At 44.4% G+C, this 16,835-nt stretch overlaps 1 protein-coding gene across 2 annotated transcripts in view; it reads left to right on the top strand.

Annotated features, from left to right (window-relative positions):
* Positions 1–16,835, top strand: part of CCDC9B (coiled-coil domain containing 9B) — a 54,157-nt gene that overhangs the window by 24,201 nt on the left and 13,121 nt on the right. For both annotated transcript variants that reach the window (XM_081208786.1, XM_081208787.1), the window contains exons 6-10: positions 3,972–4,046; positions 10,388–10,572; positions 11,788–11,843; positions 13,149–13,202; positions 14,473–14,578. In XM_081208786.1, coding sequence (XP_081064912.1) covers positions 3,972–4,046; positions 10,388–10,572; positions 11,788–11,843; positions 13,149–13,202; positions 14,473–14,578 — 476 coding nt within the window. The remainder of the gene's footprint in view (positions 1–3,971; positions 4,047–10,387; positions 10,573–11,787; positions 11,844–13,148; positions 13,203–14,472; positions 14,579–16,835) is intronic.

Genomic DNA, 16,835 nt, shown 5'->3' with positions numbered 1-16,835 from the left:
TTCATTTTGGATAATCTGCCTGTTGCTCAGTTGTGACAATTGAACAGCACAAACATTTATAAAGTGCCTGGAGCTGTTCAAATAGACTGTTAGTGTGCCTATAATTGATGCTTATTTAAATTATTAGCGATTGGGACCTAACCCCAAAAAATCCAAAAATTTTGTTCCTCACTTGCAAGACTAAGCATATGTTAAGAAAGAGATTTGATGACTGGTTTCTTTTAGAACATAGTATCATTTCTAAGCTGAAATTATTTATTTTCTTTATAAAACTTGCCCTTTGAAATGTATGTTTCTCCCTGTTACCCATATCTTTGATTTGGAGAAAGGCAATGCTTTTTTTCTAAAAAAAATGTTTAGGGGTACTTTCATTTTGACTCAAAAAAATCACCATTTTATAGTTCAAGTCAGGAAAAACAACAACAGTAAATGGACAGAAGTACAAAGATTCACAAAATGTTTAGGGGTATGCATACCCCTGCATCCCCCCAGAATAAAAAGCACTGGAGAAAGGACTGTAAAAATCACCATGTCAGAAATTGCCACAAGGGCAAGGGTGGTACAAACCCCCAGAAATTTGTTTACAACCCCCAGCCTGCATGAATGCATGTCGACTGGTGGGAGAATGTGGAATGAAAGTTTTTGGCCTCTGTATGGAGTTGTTGGCAGAGTCCTGATAATGGTGGCCTGAAGGCCCCTCTTCACTACCCCAGGAGAGAGCTGGGGTGGTGGGTTCCCTGGATGTTTGAAGTGGAGTCTTGGATCCACACTATGAGAGAGAGATGCATCTGGAGCATGTGGAAGTTTTGCATACTACTTTTTATTTCTGTGTTCGGCATTATTCTCTCTCCCTGGTTTAGTTTCAAGCTGTCAGATTAGGTTGGTTTATTCATATTGTTTCAAACAAACTTGTACAGATTTTTTTTGGTATTTATTTAGTGATGGTATTATTTCTCGTGTGTGTGTGTCTGTGTGTGTGTGTTTGTTATATATTTACCATAATTATTCACTTGATATGTTGTGAGCCACTTGGGGCACAATTTTGTGAGAAAGTGTCAATAGATGAGGCTGATCATGAAAATCTTGCAGTACGGAAGCCTCTGTTCAGCATTTCAGCTACCCCATTTCACCCCCACCCCCAGTTTTCTGCCCCCTCCAACAGTCAGCCAAGATTCTCAATGGACTGTTATGAGGGCCTCCCACTTTATGGATTTCCACCCCCAAAATATTTTTGCACTTCTGTAAGCTTCAAGATTCCTCCAAGTCTCCTTCCCTCTTGCGTACTGGGATGTGGGATGCCTTTTGGACTACATAGCAAGATAATATCTGCTTACGTGAACTCCAGCCCTAGTGGAACATGAAGTTACTGATTTCCAAATGGTGCCACTTGCTAAAAGCCTTTATTGTTGCTCAGTGGCTACTGGGGAACGTGGATAAATCAAGTGGATTATGTGTACATGATGCTGGGCTTTGAGACTGGCTGCCAGCAGAGAGATACGTATTGCGGGTTCCTCCTCATAATAGTTCAGATGAACTGCTGTTCTCTGATTAATAATGTAAATATTACAAAACTCCAATAAGTCTCCAGTGGCTGCTTTCCAAGAGAAACTAAATCTGATCATGCATTGCCTTCCTGGAACTTCTCATTGCTCTGGGAAGTGGAGTGAGGGTAGCACGATAGATTCTAAGCATTGTTATACACTCCTCACTTTCCCTGAGTGGTGGTAAGTCCCAGGAATAGCATATCTGAGTCATTTCCTTTGGCTGAGAATGTACCAGAGATTCGTGGTGCCTTGGTAATATCTCTTTGTTTACAAATAAGCAAGCAGAGATATTGCTAGCAAGCAGACAACACAAGTGCTAACCTCACACAAGCTCCCAATGAAGCTACAGCTGTACCTCTGCTTCAGCCAACTGCAGCTAGGAATATAGCAAGCTGCCGTATATCAGGGTCAGTTTAGCTATTTAGTCTAGTACTGTCAATTCTGACTAGCAGTGATTCTCCAGCTCTCAAACAGAGAGGGCTTTCTCATCATCTGTTGTGGGGCCTTGAAAATGATAGGATGTGTTCTGCCACTGAACAATAGTCACTTGCCAGAGTTTCATCTTTCTGTCTCTGTGGCAATTCTGATGCTTCTACTCCAGATGTCCTCCAGCTGCCTGCCAAGGCCCCACAACGCAGTTGCTCCCTATGTAATAAGCAACCATACAAGACAGCAGCATATACCGGTAGATTTTGAATTCAAATAGGCCACAACTTTATTGATTACAGATGTGAAAGGTTTGGCATTGGGTGAAGCCATTTCTTTAAATCCATCCCATCTGCTGTGAGTGTACCTAAGGGTAAATCACAACATGAGGGAGGCCCTATGACCTACATCAAATAGGGGTACCCCAGGGGGCTCCCCTATGGAGGAGTTCTATGGCCCTAGCCCCCATCTGGGCATCAGGCACAAGCAACTCTTCATGGATCCCCTTAACAGAATACCATTAACCAAGGAGGGGTAGGCAGAGGCTACAACATCATCACCAGACTAAGGCTTACCCAGTGCCTAACCTCACAAAGTTGTGACAATTACTATGAGGTAGGTGAAAACCAACCGGCCAATGCCAATTAGCCAGGTGGGAAAATTCCTGCCCAGCCCTGAATAATGGCAACTGATATGGGAGATCCTATGAAAAGATTGTGGAGGAATGCTGGCCTGGCCACAATTTATTCCCTATGGGGCGGGCCCAAGCGATGCCCATTGGCTGGTTTGACCCCAGACCCAGGCTTGTCTACCATTGGCCAATCTGCAGGCCGGCCTGCAGTCTTCCCCAGCTGGCCACCAGATCACTGATGTTAAAGGAAAACAGAATGTCCTAATTACTGCATATTCATTTGTGCTCATGATTGGGGTGGTCATGGGAGATTCCTTTGCAAATACTATTTTCCCTGAATAAGTTTTGAGGTAGTCATACTGCTTCTAAACAGCACGTAAGGTGCTGCTAAAATCCTGTAACTTTTCATGCCACAAATGCTCTGGGTTTCTTTATTGTCCTGCTTTTGTTGTGTTAGACTCCCTCTAGACAGTAATAATGTAGAAGCATTGGAGAAGAATCAAAGAACGGTTAATAAAGCAAAATAAATTTACCACCAATGCACTATTACTGGGTCAAGAACATGTTTCAGAATACACCTGCAATATAACAGCAGTCTGGAGAGGTCCTTTGTCAAGAGTTTTTGCAAACTCGTGTACCAGCAGAAGCACTTCTTTTCTTGTTTATGTTGATTTATCACAATGCATCAAGCAGCCCTTCTGTGAGTGGAAGGTGCTTTCTGCATGCAAAAGGGTATCTTTGGGGCCAACCCACAACCAATGTGATATTTTCTCTCCATAAAATGAGAACAACAACATGCACCACAATATTGTGGTGAGGGCCTGAATGATAACTGAGGATGATCTAGCAAAAGTTAAGTACCTTGCAGTCCCACTGAGAATGAAGATTTTGCTTAAATCATTCCCATGGACAACCAGATGGCTTCAGAGTGTTTAACTCTAGCTGAATCATGCCCAGAATTTGTAAAGCACTTTTCAGATCAAAAGTGCTATAGAAAACCAAGGACTAACTAACTAACTAGAGAAATGTTCAAATGCTATTTGTGTGTGCTAATTTTGGTTGGAAGTGCTCATATTGATGGTAAAGACAAGGCTTTTAACTACGGATCTGCTTTTCCTTTCTGGCAGCAGTGTGGAATAGAAAGGATTTGGTAAGAATTTTGCTGTTGTCCTTCTTCCACATCTTGTTTCCCAACCTTTTCCTCTGTTCCATTGTCTGAACCTGACAATCCTTGGTTTCTTCTGTATTGTCTGTTCTTAAAAAAATGAAATAAAAATAAAGAAAAAATCATGGCAGGGGAATCTGATCTTCTTAGCTTGTGCTGATGCTTCTTTGCTCCTGAATAAACATTCCTTTTTGTGTCCTTGCAGGTGGATGAAAAGAGAACGGTGGAGAGGAGGTGGTCAGAGGGTGACAAACATTCAGAGAATGTGCTTGTCAGAAAGGTGAGAGCAGTCTTTAATGACAATTTCCGTGAACAGGGAGCAGGGCTGACTGGCTTAATTCACTAACCATCAGTGGCTGCATTTGACAACAGAAAATTCCAATTCGCAAGTCAATTCTGACTAAATGCACAAGAAGATTCTGACTAAACCTAAGGAAGGACTTTCTGACAGTAAGAGCGGTTTGACAGTGGAACAGGCTACCTTGGGAGGCGGTGGACTTGCCTTTATTGATGGTTTGCTTTTTAAAAAACATTTTGAGGTTTGCCTCAGGTGCCAAAATGTCTTGGGCCGGCCCTGACAGTGGCTAGCTGCAACATGCACAGCTGAACTACTTAAATGAGCCCGTTGGCTTTGTGCCCTGATTTGCCATGGAGAGCATCCTAGTGCTCATGCGTTGGCTGCAGTATTACCACCAGTGGCAGCAGTGAGGAAATTCTGCTCAAGGTCTTTAGAAAGAATTCTTCCCCATCAGCGAATAAGGCAATTTTGCTTGCCACTATGTTTATCTCACCCTGAGGTGACTTGTGGGCACAAGACACGTGACCTCATTGTAAACAGAGATGTGTCAGTTACAGGTAGGTAGCCGTGCTGGTCTGCCGTAGTCGAAACAAAATAAAAAAATTCCGTCCAGTAGCACCTTAGAGACCAACTAAGTTTGTTACTGGTATGAGCTTTTGTGTGCATGCACACTTCTTCAGATGCTAAAGGGGATAAAAGCAAGCACCTGATGCACCGTTAATCAATGGTTTGGTCCAGGCAATCCGTTTCCAGTATGGTGCAATGCTAAGTAATGCCGTTTTGTGGAATGCCATCACGGTGCTGTTCAGCACACAGGCCACCAGAGGGTGCCAGAAGCACAGCACGGCTTTAGCCATCCTCACCTGCAAACAGCAAAAGAATAGGAGGGGGAACTTGCTTGCTAAGTCCAGTGCTTTAATTTGACAAGGACTGCAGTCAAGGTGCGGGAGGGACCTGCCTTACTTGGAGTGCAAAACGAAGCCATGGTGCTTTGCTTGAGGTTGAAAAGGTTTGTGGCAGGAAAATGCTCAGGCTGGGCATGCAACGCCTGTTCTGTTCCTCCACCATCCTTGCACCACCGTGCAAATTCTTTCACTGCTCCATCAAGCCGTATGACTAAGACCTGTCACACGCGATTCATTCTTGCAGCTGTAGTAAGCTCTTTGGGAAGGAGGGGTGTTGATCCAGAGGCTGCTAACTGCCGGCGTTAACAACAAAAAACACGTCACTCTCAGATTGCAAGGGGCTGACTCTTTTTTTGCAATAGATTTGGCCTTGCTCACTGTTCAGCGCAGACCCAGAAGGAAGCCTTGGCTCCCTTGAGCCGATGAATGCTCGTAATTAACGGAGCACAAATTGAATAAGCCTCCCTTTCCCGGTGAAGTGATTCATTAGCCTGAGCTCCAGCTGCAGCCCAGGGAGCACGGTGAGCTGAGCTGATCTGTGTCACTCCCTTATGGCCCAAGAAGCGCAGCTGTGGCCAAGCTGAGCTGAGGCCCTGGTCAGCATGGTAAACAGCTCCCTGCCCTTGCCCTGAGCTGGCTCCCAACAGTGAATATCTGCTTCTCACTTCCTTAATACAAAGTGCAGTCATCCTTGGAAAAGCTGGGATGCTCCTTACATCTCATATTGCCCAGAAGATACGTGATTCAGCAGGCAAATCTGTAAACACGAGCTGCCTCCCCCACCCACTTCAAGACACACTTTCAGTTCAAGTTGGCTATATTCTACAAAGCAGTTCATCATCCCTTCTGATGGCAGTTCCACCCCTTGTTTAGACTGAGGGGGTGTCGATATTTGGGGATCTATCACTCTTTTTTGAGCTATTAAAAATAAGCATATCCTGGCTAAATCCAGAGTCTCTCACTTGAGCTCATAAGTCAACAAACAGTGGACACCAGCTGGGATTCTTGCTGATCGATTTGCCAGGTTTGGAATATTCATTCCAATTCCCCTACACAGTAATCTCCTAGATGTCCTGGATACAACCCCCCCCCCCCCGAATCATAGATTTCATTCACCTGCTATTCTAGTGATCCAACAGGGTCTCTGATATAGAAATAGATCTCTTATTTCTCATTTCCTCTTCCCAAGCATCAAACTCCTGAGTCTGGCAGGTGAGGCGCAAGTATGGTTATGGGAAGCAATTTTGGGGAGGCCAGAAACGGAAGTGGCTGGAGGGTGGCTGGAGCCTCTGGGGGTGCTTTTCTATTGCTCACAGTAGAGATCCTAACTTCTTGCTTCTCCGCCCACATGTGGGATGGGCTTGTCAGGCCCCTAAATTCCCTTGGGTGGAGAAGAAGTAAAGTGTTGCTGTTCTTTCTCTCCTTTGCCCACCCACATAGGTGTGTCTCCTTGGCAACAGGTTCCTCAGCCTCTAATTTTCCTCAGTTCTATTTTGATCTGCAATGAAATGCCAAGGGTGTTAATTCTTGTTCAGGGTGTGTGCGTGTGTGTGGCCATCTTTGAAGGGGAGAAATATGGAATATTGATTTATCCACAGACAATGAACGTCACAGGATGTGTATATTCAGCAATATGCTCTGGGGCCTCCCTTCAGTTCAGAGAGCTGCTGGTTGGCTCCCACATCTGGTGGGCTACACTAAACTCTTGCTGTGTTGATGGCTTTCTTTCAAATTCATTCCTTCTTGTTCTGAGCAGCCACTTTCGTTAAGGTCTTAAGCATTCAAGCAAGACCAGCATTCAGCTGCTACAATGCCGAATGGAACAATAAATCATGAGGCCTCAGGCAGCGCAAGCAAACAAATTTCCTGCTCAAAGTACATTGTTCTGACTTGTATACTGGAGGCTCATTATGCAGCATGCTCTGAGCTCCCTGTCCTTCTGGGACCAACTATACAGATACAAACATTTATACATAGTGCAGCACTATAGCACTTTCCCCCAACATAGTGCACACCAGATATTTTGGACCACAATCCCCTTCATCTTGGCAATGCTGGCTGGGGCTGATGGTAATTGTAGTGCAAAATACAGTGGTACCTCAGGTTACAGATGCTTCAGGTTACAGACTCCGCTAATCGAGAAATAGTACCTTGGGTTAAGAACTTTGCTTCAGGATGAGAACAGAAAATGTGTGGTGGTGGCACGGCTGCAGCAGGAGGCCCCATTAGCTAAAGTGGCACATCAGGTTAAGAACAGTTTCAGGTTAAGAACAGACCTCCAGAATGAATTAGGTTCTTAACCCGAGGTACCACTGTATCTGGAGGGCACCAGGTTGCCGAAGGCTGCTCTATAGTGTGGCATAGTGGCTAGTTCATGAGGTGTTAACTAGTCTCAGCTGTCATCTCACTAGGCGGCCAGAATTGGGCTACTCTCCCTTAATCTCACCATCCCATCTGCGGTATGAGATAAATAGTGGCCTGTCTAACCATAGGAGTGTCCTTTTCTTTAGGTAGAGGTGGCTGTCTCAGGCAGCTGATTTGGGTCATGAAAAGACAGCCAGCTGTTTGTTACTTATTTTACATTATTGTATTTTTCCTGCAAGAGAGAAGGAGAGAGAGGTGGTGGTGGGGTTTGCCTCAAGGTCCAAAAGAAGCAGTTCAGCCTTGGGTACCAGGCCCCTTGATTTGAGGAGGGCACCATTTACTGCTGCAGCTCAGGTAGTGAGCATCTGTTTTAACAAATCTTGCGAACAATGAGCTGTGCGAGCCATTTGTGTAACTGTGTGTGCCAAATGAGCAGTTAGCCATTTGCATTTGCCACCTCAGGAGTGTGCGGTGTCAACTGTTCGTTGATCAGTATTAGGTGCCTCTGCAGAATTATCTGTTCTGACAAAGCATTTTGTCAGGTGTTGAATCCTGGAGTGCTTCTTGGAAGAGCATCAACACAAACGTGTGCATGGGTCGTTTGGAAGCCCACACAGAGGAGATAGTTCCTTTTTTCCTTAGGGTCCCCAAACATTGGCACCTAGATGCCTCCACTGCAGAGCATCCTTTGACTTTCTGCAGCTCAGGAGGATATAGGAAATACAGAGCATTTAAGCTACCCGAGACTCTCAGATTACTCAAGCAGGGGATTTTGATTGGGGTGACATGCAACAATATATTCCTAGCCACAATCGCCAAATGATACAAGTTTACAGGGGTTCCAGGTACTTAACCAGGGTTTGTGTTTCCTTTGGAATGAGGCACAGCAGAGACTGTGGTGTCTTTAGGTTATATGGCTTAATTACACATAATATACAACCTGAGCCTATGATGGAGGGGTTGACTCAGGCTTTGTCTTTCGAACTATCAAAGAGCTGAAGGAGGGGCCCCACCCATTTGCTGTCTGGCACAGAGCCCCTTTTCCTTTGTTCTCTTAATGACCCATTTCCCAGGTAATTACCTCATGAGGAAGCTAGCCTGTTCTATATTTTAACACTTGCTGATTTAAGGGATTAAAGGATTCTGGCACCCCCAAACTCATAACAATATAAAGAGGAAAGAGGACAGGCCAATACATTGTTTTTATTTTTGGTTGGCCATTTATAATTAGTGTTTTATTCTTCCTTTTATAATGATCCGCTGTGCTTTTTTTTTACTTTGTTGCATTTTAGTTATTTGATTGTTTTAGGGTTTGTTTGTTTTTAGTTTTGTAAACCACTGTAATATCTCCATGAATTGTGGTATAGAAATACTTTAAATAAATAAATAATAAGCTAAGTAGTATTTTTTACTTGTTTTTTAAAGCATAATTATACTGCCTTTTGACTATACATTCTTTGAGGTGGCAGGACACAGGTGGTGCTGTGGTCTAAACCCCTGAGCCTTTGGGGCTTGCTGATTGGAAGGTCAGCAGTTCGAATCTGCGCAACGGAGTGAGCTCCCATTGCTCTGTCCCAGTTTCTGCCAACCTAGCAGTTCGAAAGCACACCAGTGCAAGGAGATAAATAGGTGTTTGGACTTAATCCAGAGGTCATTTACCTTTACCTTTGAGATGGCTTAAAATATTAATAACCAATAGGCTCAGTTTGCAATAAAATCCAATTAAAACAGCACAGAGTGGGATATGTAAGCAAAACAGCAAAAATAGCAGCAGATAAAAATAGCTTCCCAAACTGGAGCAGGAGCTGAGAAATGGAACCGCAAGAGAATAGCAGCTCAGCCATTCAATACGTAGGTGTAAAAAAACTGCCTTCATTTAGTCCCTAAAAGCCAATGATGACTTAGCACCTTATGATTCCAGGGGGGGGGGGGGCTTCTGTAAATTGGACACCACTACAGAGATGACTTTCTTCCCTGTCAGCACCTACCTTATTTCTGAAGGTGAGGGTGCCTGGAGTAGGACTTCCAAAAAAGACAGCTTCACAGGCTCAAGCAGCACAAAACCCCCCAACGATCTTTATAAAAGCCCCTCCAGACATCGTTTTCATTCTGCGTTCATGATTATGGTGCTATTGGAAGTGGCCATTGCAATCCAGCTTTCAATGCTAGTTGCACCTGCAAACATTTCAGGGTGGCCAGACTGCTTCGTTTCTAATTGGTGTATATCCTGTAGCCTGAAATCCCATAACTTTTCACATCACAAATGTTCTGGGTTGTTGTTTTTTATTGTCCTTCTTTTTGTTGCACCTGAGCCCCTGTAGGCAGCAATAATGTGGTGACAATAGGAAAGCAGCCCAGAGCAACTAATAAAGCAGAATAAATCCACCACTAAGGCAATTCTTATTATGTCAAGAACATGCTGCGGAATATGCCCACAATAAAACACTTTGCTTGCGACACCACTTTTGAGAGCTGATCAAACTAGGCCCAAATAGTACCGCACCGTATTTTTCGCTCTATAAGACGCACCAGACCATAAGAAGCACCTAGTTTTTGGAGGAGGAAAACAAGAAAAAAAAAAATTCTGAATCCCAGACACCAGAACAGCAAGAGGGATCACTGCACAGCCTGCATTCACTCCATAAGACGCACACACATTTCCCCTTACTTTTTAGGAGGGAAAAAGTGTGTCTTATAGAGCAAAAAATACGGTAGCTTCCTGATTGGCAAGCATGATGGTGAAGTGAAACTTGTGGAAGCCTAGAGACACCTACTTCCTCCTTTGCATTACTTCCCCTTTCACTATCCTTTCTGAAGTCAGGATAGCTGCATTCAAGTGCTGAAGGAGCTGAGTTGTCATTGAGAAGCCCTTCAAGCAGCCACTCATATACGAATTGGATTGGCCATAACGCAAGAAGGTGAGATGGTCAGCCAAAGGACCAGCAGATTGAAACAGCCTAAGAGATTCATAATTGCTGTAGTGATCATCAGCTTGAACACTGGACGCCCAGGAAGTCCTTCCACATTAATCACATATTGTTTTGTTTCAATTAGGAGAGAGGAAAATCTCCCCAGAAGAGCCCAGGGGATAAAGGCTCTACCCTGACCGGGAGAGAGCGGTCGGAATACATGCGGTGGAAGAAGGAACGGGAACAGATTGACCTGGAGCGACTGGCACGCCACAAGAACGCAAGGGGGGAATGGCGGCGGGCTTGGGACACAGAAAAATCAGAGCACATGTAAGTTGTCTCCCAGTCAACACACACTCTGCATGCTTGTAGGCCAGGCATGGCCAAACTTGGCCCTCTAGCTGTTTTGGGACTACAATTCCCACCATCCCTGACCACTGGTCCTGTTAGCTAGGGATGATAGGAGTTGTAGTCCCAAAACAGCTGGAGGGCCAAGTTTGGCCATGCCTGCTGTAGGTCATCTTATACCAACCCAGTGCCCTCCAAATGTTTTGGACCAGGGCTTTTTCAGCCATAACTCACCGGAGCTCAATTCTGGCACCTCTCAGGTGGGTGCCATTGCCATTCAAAGAGAACAAGGAAAGTGTTCATGGTGAGTTCCGACATCTATCTTCAAAAACAACAACCACAGAACTGTTTTAGACTACAACCCCCATCAGCCTCCCTGTGCTTGCACTTGATGGGGCTGGTGGGAATTGCAGTCCAAAACATCTAGAGGGTACCAGGCTGGCCAAGGCAGACTGTAGCCTGCAAAGAGGTCAGTGATAGGAAAAATATCCTGGTGGGAGCTAGAAAGCTGATGGGAAGTAATATGTTTCATGCTACTCTTGGGGCTCTGTGGGCTTTATGGGGCTTGTGATTGCTAGAGAAAGAGGGTAGTATATCAATGTCTCTGCCTAAATAGATGGCTCAGAGTAAACTACCCACAGAGGATCCATTAAAAGATGGACTCTCCTTCCTTGGAGGTTTTTAACCAGAGGTTGGATGGCTATATATCATGGACACGTTAGTTGGGATTCCTGCATTGCCAGGGTTGGACTAGATGACCATTGGGTCCCTTTCAGTGCTAAAATTCTATAATTCTATGAACATCAGGGCATGTGCAAGTTAAGAAGAAGAAGGCAACTCATGTTGATAAGAAAACGGCCCCTTGTAAAGGAGGACATCACAATTTATATTTGTTTAACTAAGAGCCAGTCTAATTTATTAGTGAATGCCCTCCATACAGTCCAGAGGGATTCTGAAGGGAAATACTGGTTATTTTGTATTTTAAAACTGACCTAAAAACACAGAATTTGCAGCCAGCCACTTGGCAAAACTGTTTGGCAGCAGTTTTCAGGGCAGGCAAAAGCAAGGACTGTTTAATAACAAGGGGTAGGTTCACACAGTCATTCGTTAATGTGTTAAATTTAACATGAGCAGCCTTTTGGGAAGATTCTTCTCTGCCCCAGCTTCATACATGAACTATTCTTCTTTCATTTGCAGGTTTGATGATACTAAAGATGGAGAGCCAGCTTTGGATTGTGTCCACAACAAGAAAGGTGAGCAAAGGGCTGGACATGTATTTACTGGCAACTGCTTTTCTGACTGCTTTTAACTGTTCTAGAATTGCTTTCCTTTTCCTTTTTGTGCTTAAATTGTGGAACTGTTTGCCTCCGCTCCCCAGACTCTTTCACGAGGAAGCACAGAATAGACATTCAATAAGTGAATAAATAAGTTGATGTCAGGTTCAAAAAAATGCAACTCTTGGATATCTTGTTTGCTTTGTCTCAGATATCCAGGCCTCTCCTAATGTGGCTCCAAGTCTCAAGGCTACTTCTTTCATACCTTTTTAAAGTCATGCCTTTGTCAGAAGATGCTGGGCCCTTGTCACTCCCATCCCAGTTTTTCATGTCTTCATTTTGAGGTGTGACCCACAGTAGTAGTTTTATGTCGTTGAAGTGGATGGTGGAAGACACCCCTAAACCTGGTGTGCAAACTTTCAAGAGCAGTTGCTAAGCCAATCCTGATTCTGTGTGGCTCTCTAGGTGGGGAAAAAAGCATGTGTGTGGGAATAGCAATGTTAAGCAGTGTGTCCAGTGTTTTGGAACAGGGGTTCGGGTTGGGGAATCATGGGCAACTCTCAAAGATTCTTGCACTGCGTTCTTTCTTTACTCATGTGAGTTCTTTATTTCTGTACCAGCTGGGGATATGAGACAGTTCCAGCGTTAAAGTGCAAATAAAACAATAATTTTTGTTCTGCACCATAAAGGAAAAGTCAGAGCACAGCTTGCTTCTTAGGGCTCTCATGTGTGCTTCATGGTATTCTCTTGAGATGTTCCCCAGAACTCCATCCCCGAACTCTGCATTCACCAGAAGAGACACTCCAATTGCCTATATTGACTAGGTCAAAATCCACTGTCTGCCTTTGTAATAAGACTCTGACCACTGTGAAAATTGGAAAGTTTCTATCTTGGGGGTGGGGGTTAGAAAAGAGACTGAAGACAATGCCTCTAAGCAAGGCAGATAGAAATCAAAATCCATGTTCCGATTCACAAAACAAAATATATTTGGAAGCAACTTTCCAATAAATGTTGAAGATTTCAACCGGCACATAGATTTCTAAAAAAAAGTTCACTATTTTTGCTCGCCACTGTTATACTAGCTGCTTTCTCGGTTCCCTTTTCACCAATGTACAGATTTTTATATTAGCTGATGAATCACCTGATCTTCCCTTTCCTAGATGTGCAAACTGTTTTTACGTCAAATTAGGCAAACTGTTCTGTGCTCTGCTGCTGCTCTTGCTGCTGGGGGATGGAATTTGTTGTTACATGATCCTGCTCTGTTACATGCTTTGTCCTTTCAAGGAGGAAGAAATGTGAAGAAGTCCCAGCACCGATCCTTGCCTTCTGAAGGAAAAAGTAAGTCTCAGGAACAGGGCTGAGTTCAGGTCAGCCATAATGTAAATGCTGGCTTTCTTTTCCATGTCAGAAGTATCACAAAAACATTTCCTAGATAGGAAGTTTTTGCCCCCAAGACCATCTTGCCATCACTCCAGGCCCAGAGTTAATGTTGCATTTGTCGAGGCCCTGGATATCATACAACTTTCCCTGACCTTCAGATGCTAATTGCGAATATTTCTGTGGGTTTGTGCTTCCTTCCATTGCTATACTGCTGCTGCTATTTCTTGCACCTTTCTGTGACATCACAGCTCGATGGGAATATTTGGGAGACTGAAGTAAAGGAGAACTGAAATCCCCCTCCCCCCAAAGCAAGATTCATCGACCCTATACTGTCTCTTTCCTTGCAAAGAGGGCACACTGCTGGCTAACAGCCAAGGACAAAGCAGACGAGAAGCAGAGCTGTATGCTAGGAGGCAGGCTGGGAATGGTTCCATATAGGACATTCAGAGTGGGCACGTTGCAGGGGTTCTAGTTTCCAGACATGTGAACCAAAGCTTTGCAACCAGGGAGCATTCTGGGAATAGTTGAAGAAGAGGACTGCACCAGGAAGTTCCATGGACTTTGTGGCTGAATAGCCTACAGAGGTGGCACAAGGGGTGGGGGAAGAGTGGTATTTGGATAACCAAAGAAGCAAGCAAGGAAATAACTGAATCAGGACAGGAAGGCTCACAAAAAACACTCCCACTGTTTGATTTTGGAAGTTTGCTTAGATATTTCTAGCCAGCCAGCCTGCCTCCCCCTCTCCCTGCTATGAAGAGCCAGGGAATCTCCCACCTATACACTGACCAGATCCAGACCTGCTTATCTTCAGCAAGCTTGCTGAGTGGCACACGCCTTCAGACCAAAATCCTGGAACCCCATGAAAGTGGACACTTTTATCTTTCTCAGTGCAATCCCCTCGTCCCTGGCCAGTGCAGTGATGTTCAGCTGCACAACGTCAATTCTCAACCTTCTCCTCATCCCATGCTCCCCCCTCAATCTGCTCTGGAGAGTAGGGGGAACCCCTGGAATACACTGAGAGAAAAAGGTGGGGAGGTTACACTAGAGCAAAATGCTTTAGCTGTGCAATGTAACTGTTTTGTTGGATACCATCCAAGGATTCTGTAGCACTTTCACTTCCAGTCCTCATGGCTGCTGGACCCTTCTTTAGCCATGGAGGTCAGAACTGTGGTGTATTGTGGCCTGGTGCTGGACTGGCTAGTCTTGGCTCATGGCATTTTTCTTTTAGGTGGAGGTCAGCACAGAAGAAGCACCAGTGAGTCTGCTGCCAGAACATTGCCAGTAGTGAGCAGTAAAGCCAGAGGGAAGGACAGACTAACAGGCAGAGCCAGAAGGTAAGGGAGCAGCTTTCAATGGGACTTCACTGCCTCTGGTGGGAGACCTGCTCAGCCAAAATGAGCATCTCCACTCAGGCCTTATCCACACTTCGGGTTGCCATATTTCAAAAAGTAAAAACCAGGACATCCTGAAATTTGTTGAGCTTTTTCACAGAAACCCCCAAGTTGTTCAGCTTCTTTAAGGAAAACCCAATTTTTCTATTGACTTGCCTAAGATCCAGGACAAAGCACCGCCTTTCCGAAATCCCCCCATGTCAATTCCACCTTTGAAATCCCGGTAATGTCTGGGAAAACCAAGTCATATGACAGCCTTGTCCACCCTTACCTTTTGCCCCATCCTTTCCAAGCTCAGGCCCACGCTTCAAAGCTCCGTATCCAAGTGTTCTTTTCCCCCACCCTAGACTGTTCCCCACAAAAACTCGCTCTATAAAGCAGAAGTGCAACAAATGGCAATTGAGGTTTTCCACAAATTGCCATTTGCTCCATTTCAGTGGTTTGTTGAAAGGGAGACGTCAGTAACACAAAATGCTAATGGAGACTACTACTCCCAATTCTTAAGAAAAGTGAAGACTTCTTTACTTATTACAGTGCCATCCTAACCATGTGTATTCTGCAGTAAGTGCTGTTGAATTCAGTGAGGTTTACTCTTGGAATCAAATCTCATCCAACTATGTTGCACATTTCACAAATAAACTGAAACGAACTACCGTATTTTTCGCTCTATAAGACGCACCAGACCACAAGACGCACCTAGTTTTTGGAGGAGGAAGACAAGAAAAAAAATATTCTGAATCTCAGAAGCCAGAACAACAAGAGGGAACACTGTGCAGTGAAAGCAGCAATCCCTCTTGCTGTTCTGGCTTCTGTGATAGCTGCGCAGCCTGCATTTGCTCCATGGGACGCACACACATTTCCCCGTACTTTTTAGGAGGCAAAAAGTGAGTGTTATAGAGCAAAAAATACGGTATTTGCAGAGCAGTGTTCCTAGTGTCATAATGCACAGCCCATCTTCATACCCACTGCCACCATCTCCAGCTCATGTACTGTTTGATTGGTTGCTGATCTCAGAGCTCTTGCCATCCATTCAAAAATTTGACTTTCAGTGGACAAGGACTTTCCCCCCTTTAAAACTTACCAATTGCAGTCACTTTCGGGGGGTGGGGTGGGGGGCAGTATCATGAATAAACTGTTTCAAGAATAGATTGCATCACTAAGGAAAATGCACATGAATACCCAAAGGCAATGACTCCAGGAAGATAATTGCAACAAATCATGTTTTCTTTTTTCAGACTATACTGAAAATGAGTTCAATTGCATGAGTAATTCTTTGTTAGTCTGCCCCGGTGGGGGCTAGAATAGTGCCAATAGGAGGTTTTTCCCCCTAGCTGCATAATTTTCGTCAGGATTGTGGCTGGGTAGGAAAGTGTTAAACTTTCTTTCTCCAGTACACTACAGTACTGGAGAGCCAGTGTGGTGTAGTGGTTAAGAGTGGTGGACTTGTAATCTGGTGAACCGGGTTCGTGTCTCCGCTCCTCCACATGCAGCTGCTGGGTGATTTTGGGATAGTCACACTACTCTAAAGTCTCTCAGCCCCACAGAGTGTTTGTTGTGGGGGAGGAAGGGAAAGGAGAATGTTAGCCGCTTTGAGACTCCTTTGGGTAGTGATAAAGCAGGATATCAAATCCAAATTCTTCTACTGTGATCTTAGTGAAAATCCTCCTGCACCTGTGATTAAAGAAAGCCTCCCCTCCTGCCCCGCCCCCTTGCCCCACCCCACAAACATATCCTTAGTGCCAAGACAAGAAGCTAGAATTTGACTTACTCTTTTTGGAATTTTCTAGCTATTAGATCACACTATTGATAGAAGCAGTTTCTGTTTATCTGGTCTATAGATGTACATCAAAGATGGTGTGGCATTATCAGGGCAATTACACTGGGGGGGGGGAGACGACAGTATATATATATGCACAAATTGTGCCTTTTAAAATGAGACTATAACAGAATCCGCAAATGAACAGAAATTCCATGCAAGTATGATTAGATTCCTCCTATCCTAAATTCCATTAAAATCTAGTCCAGAATATCAGAATTGCTCTTAAAAGTGCCCTTGGCACATTGCCATTTGTCTCCTATGGTTTTTCATCTCAGAATTGTCCACATATGGACAGTAACACAACTGCAAAGAAGCACAGTATTTCCACGGCCACAGTGGGAATATGCCGCTCATATTAAGCAAGCAGTTGTTATGCATGAG

The sequence above is a fragment of the Podarcis bocagei genome, assembly GCF_964188305.1.
Source record: "Podarcis bocagei genome assembly, chromosome: 1".
NCBI lineage: Eukaryota > Metazoa > Chordata > Lepidosauria > Squamata > Lacertidae > Podarcis > Podarcis bocagei.
Note: the sequence above shows the minus strand (reverse complement) of the source record. Positions and strands in the feature narration are given on the sequence as shown.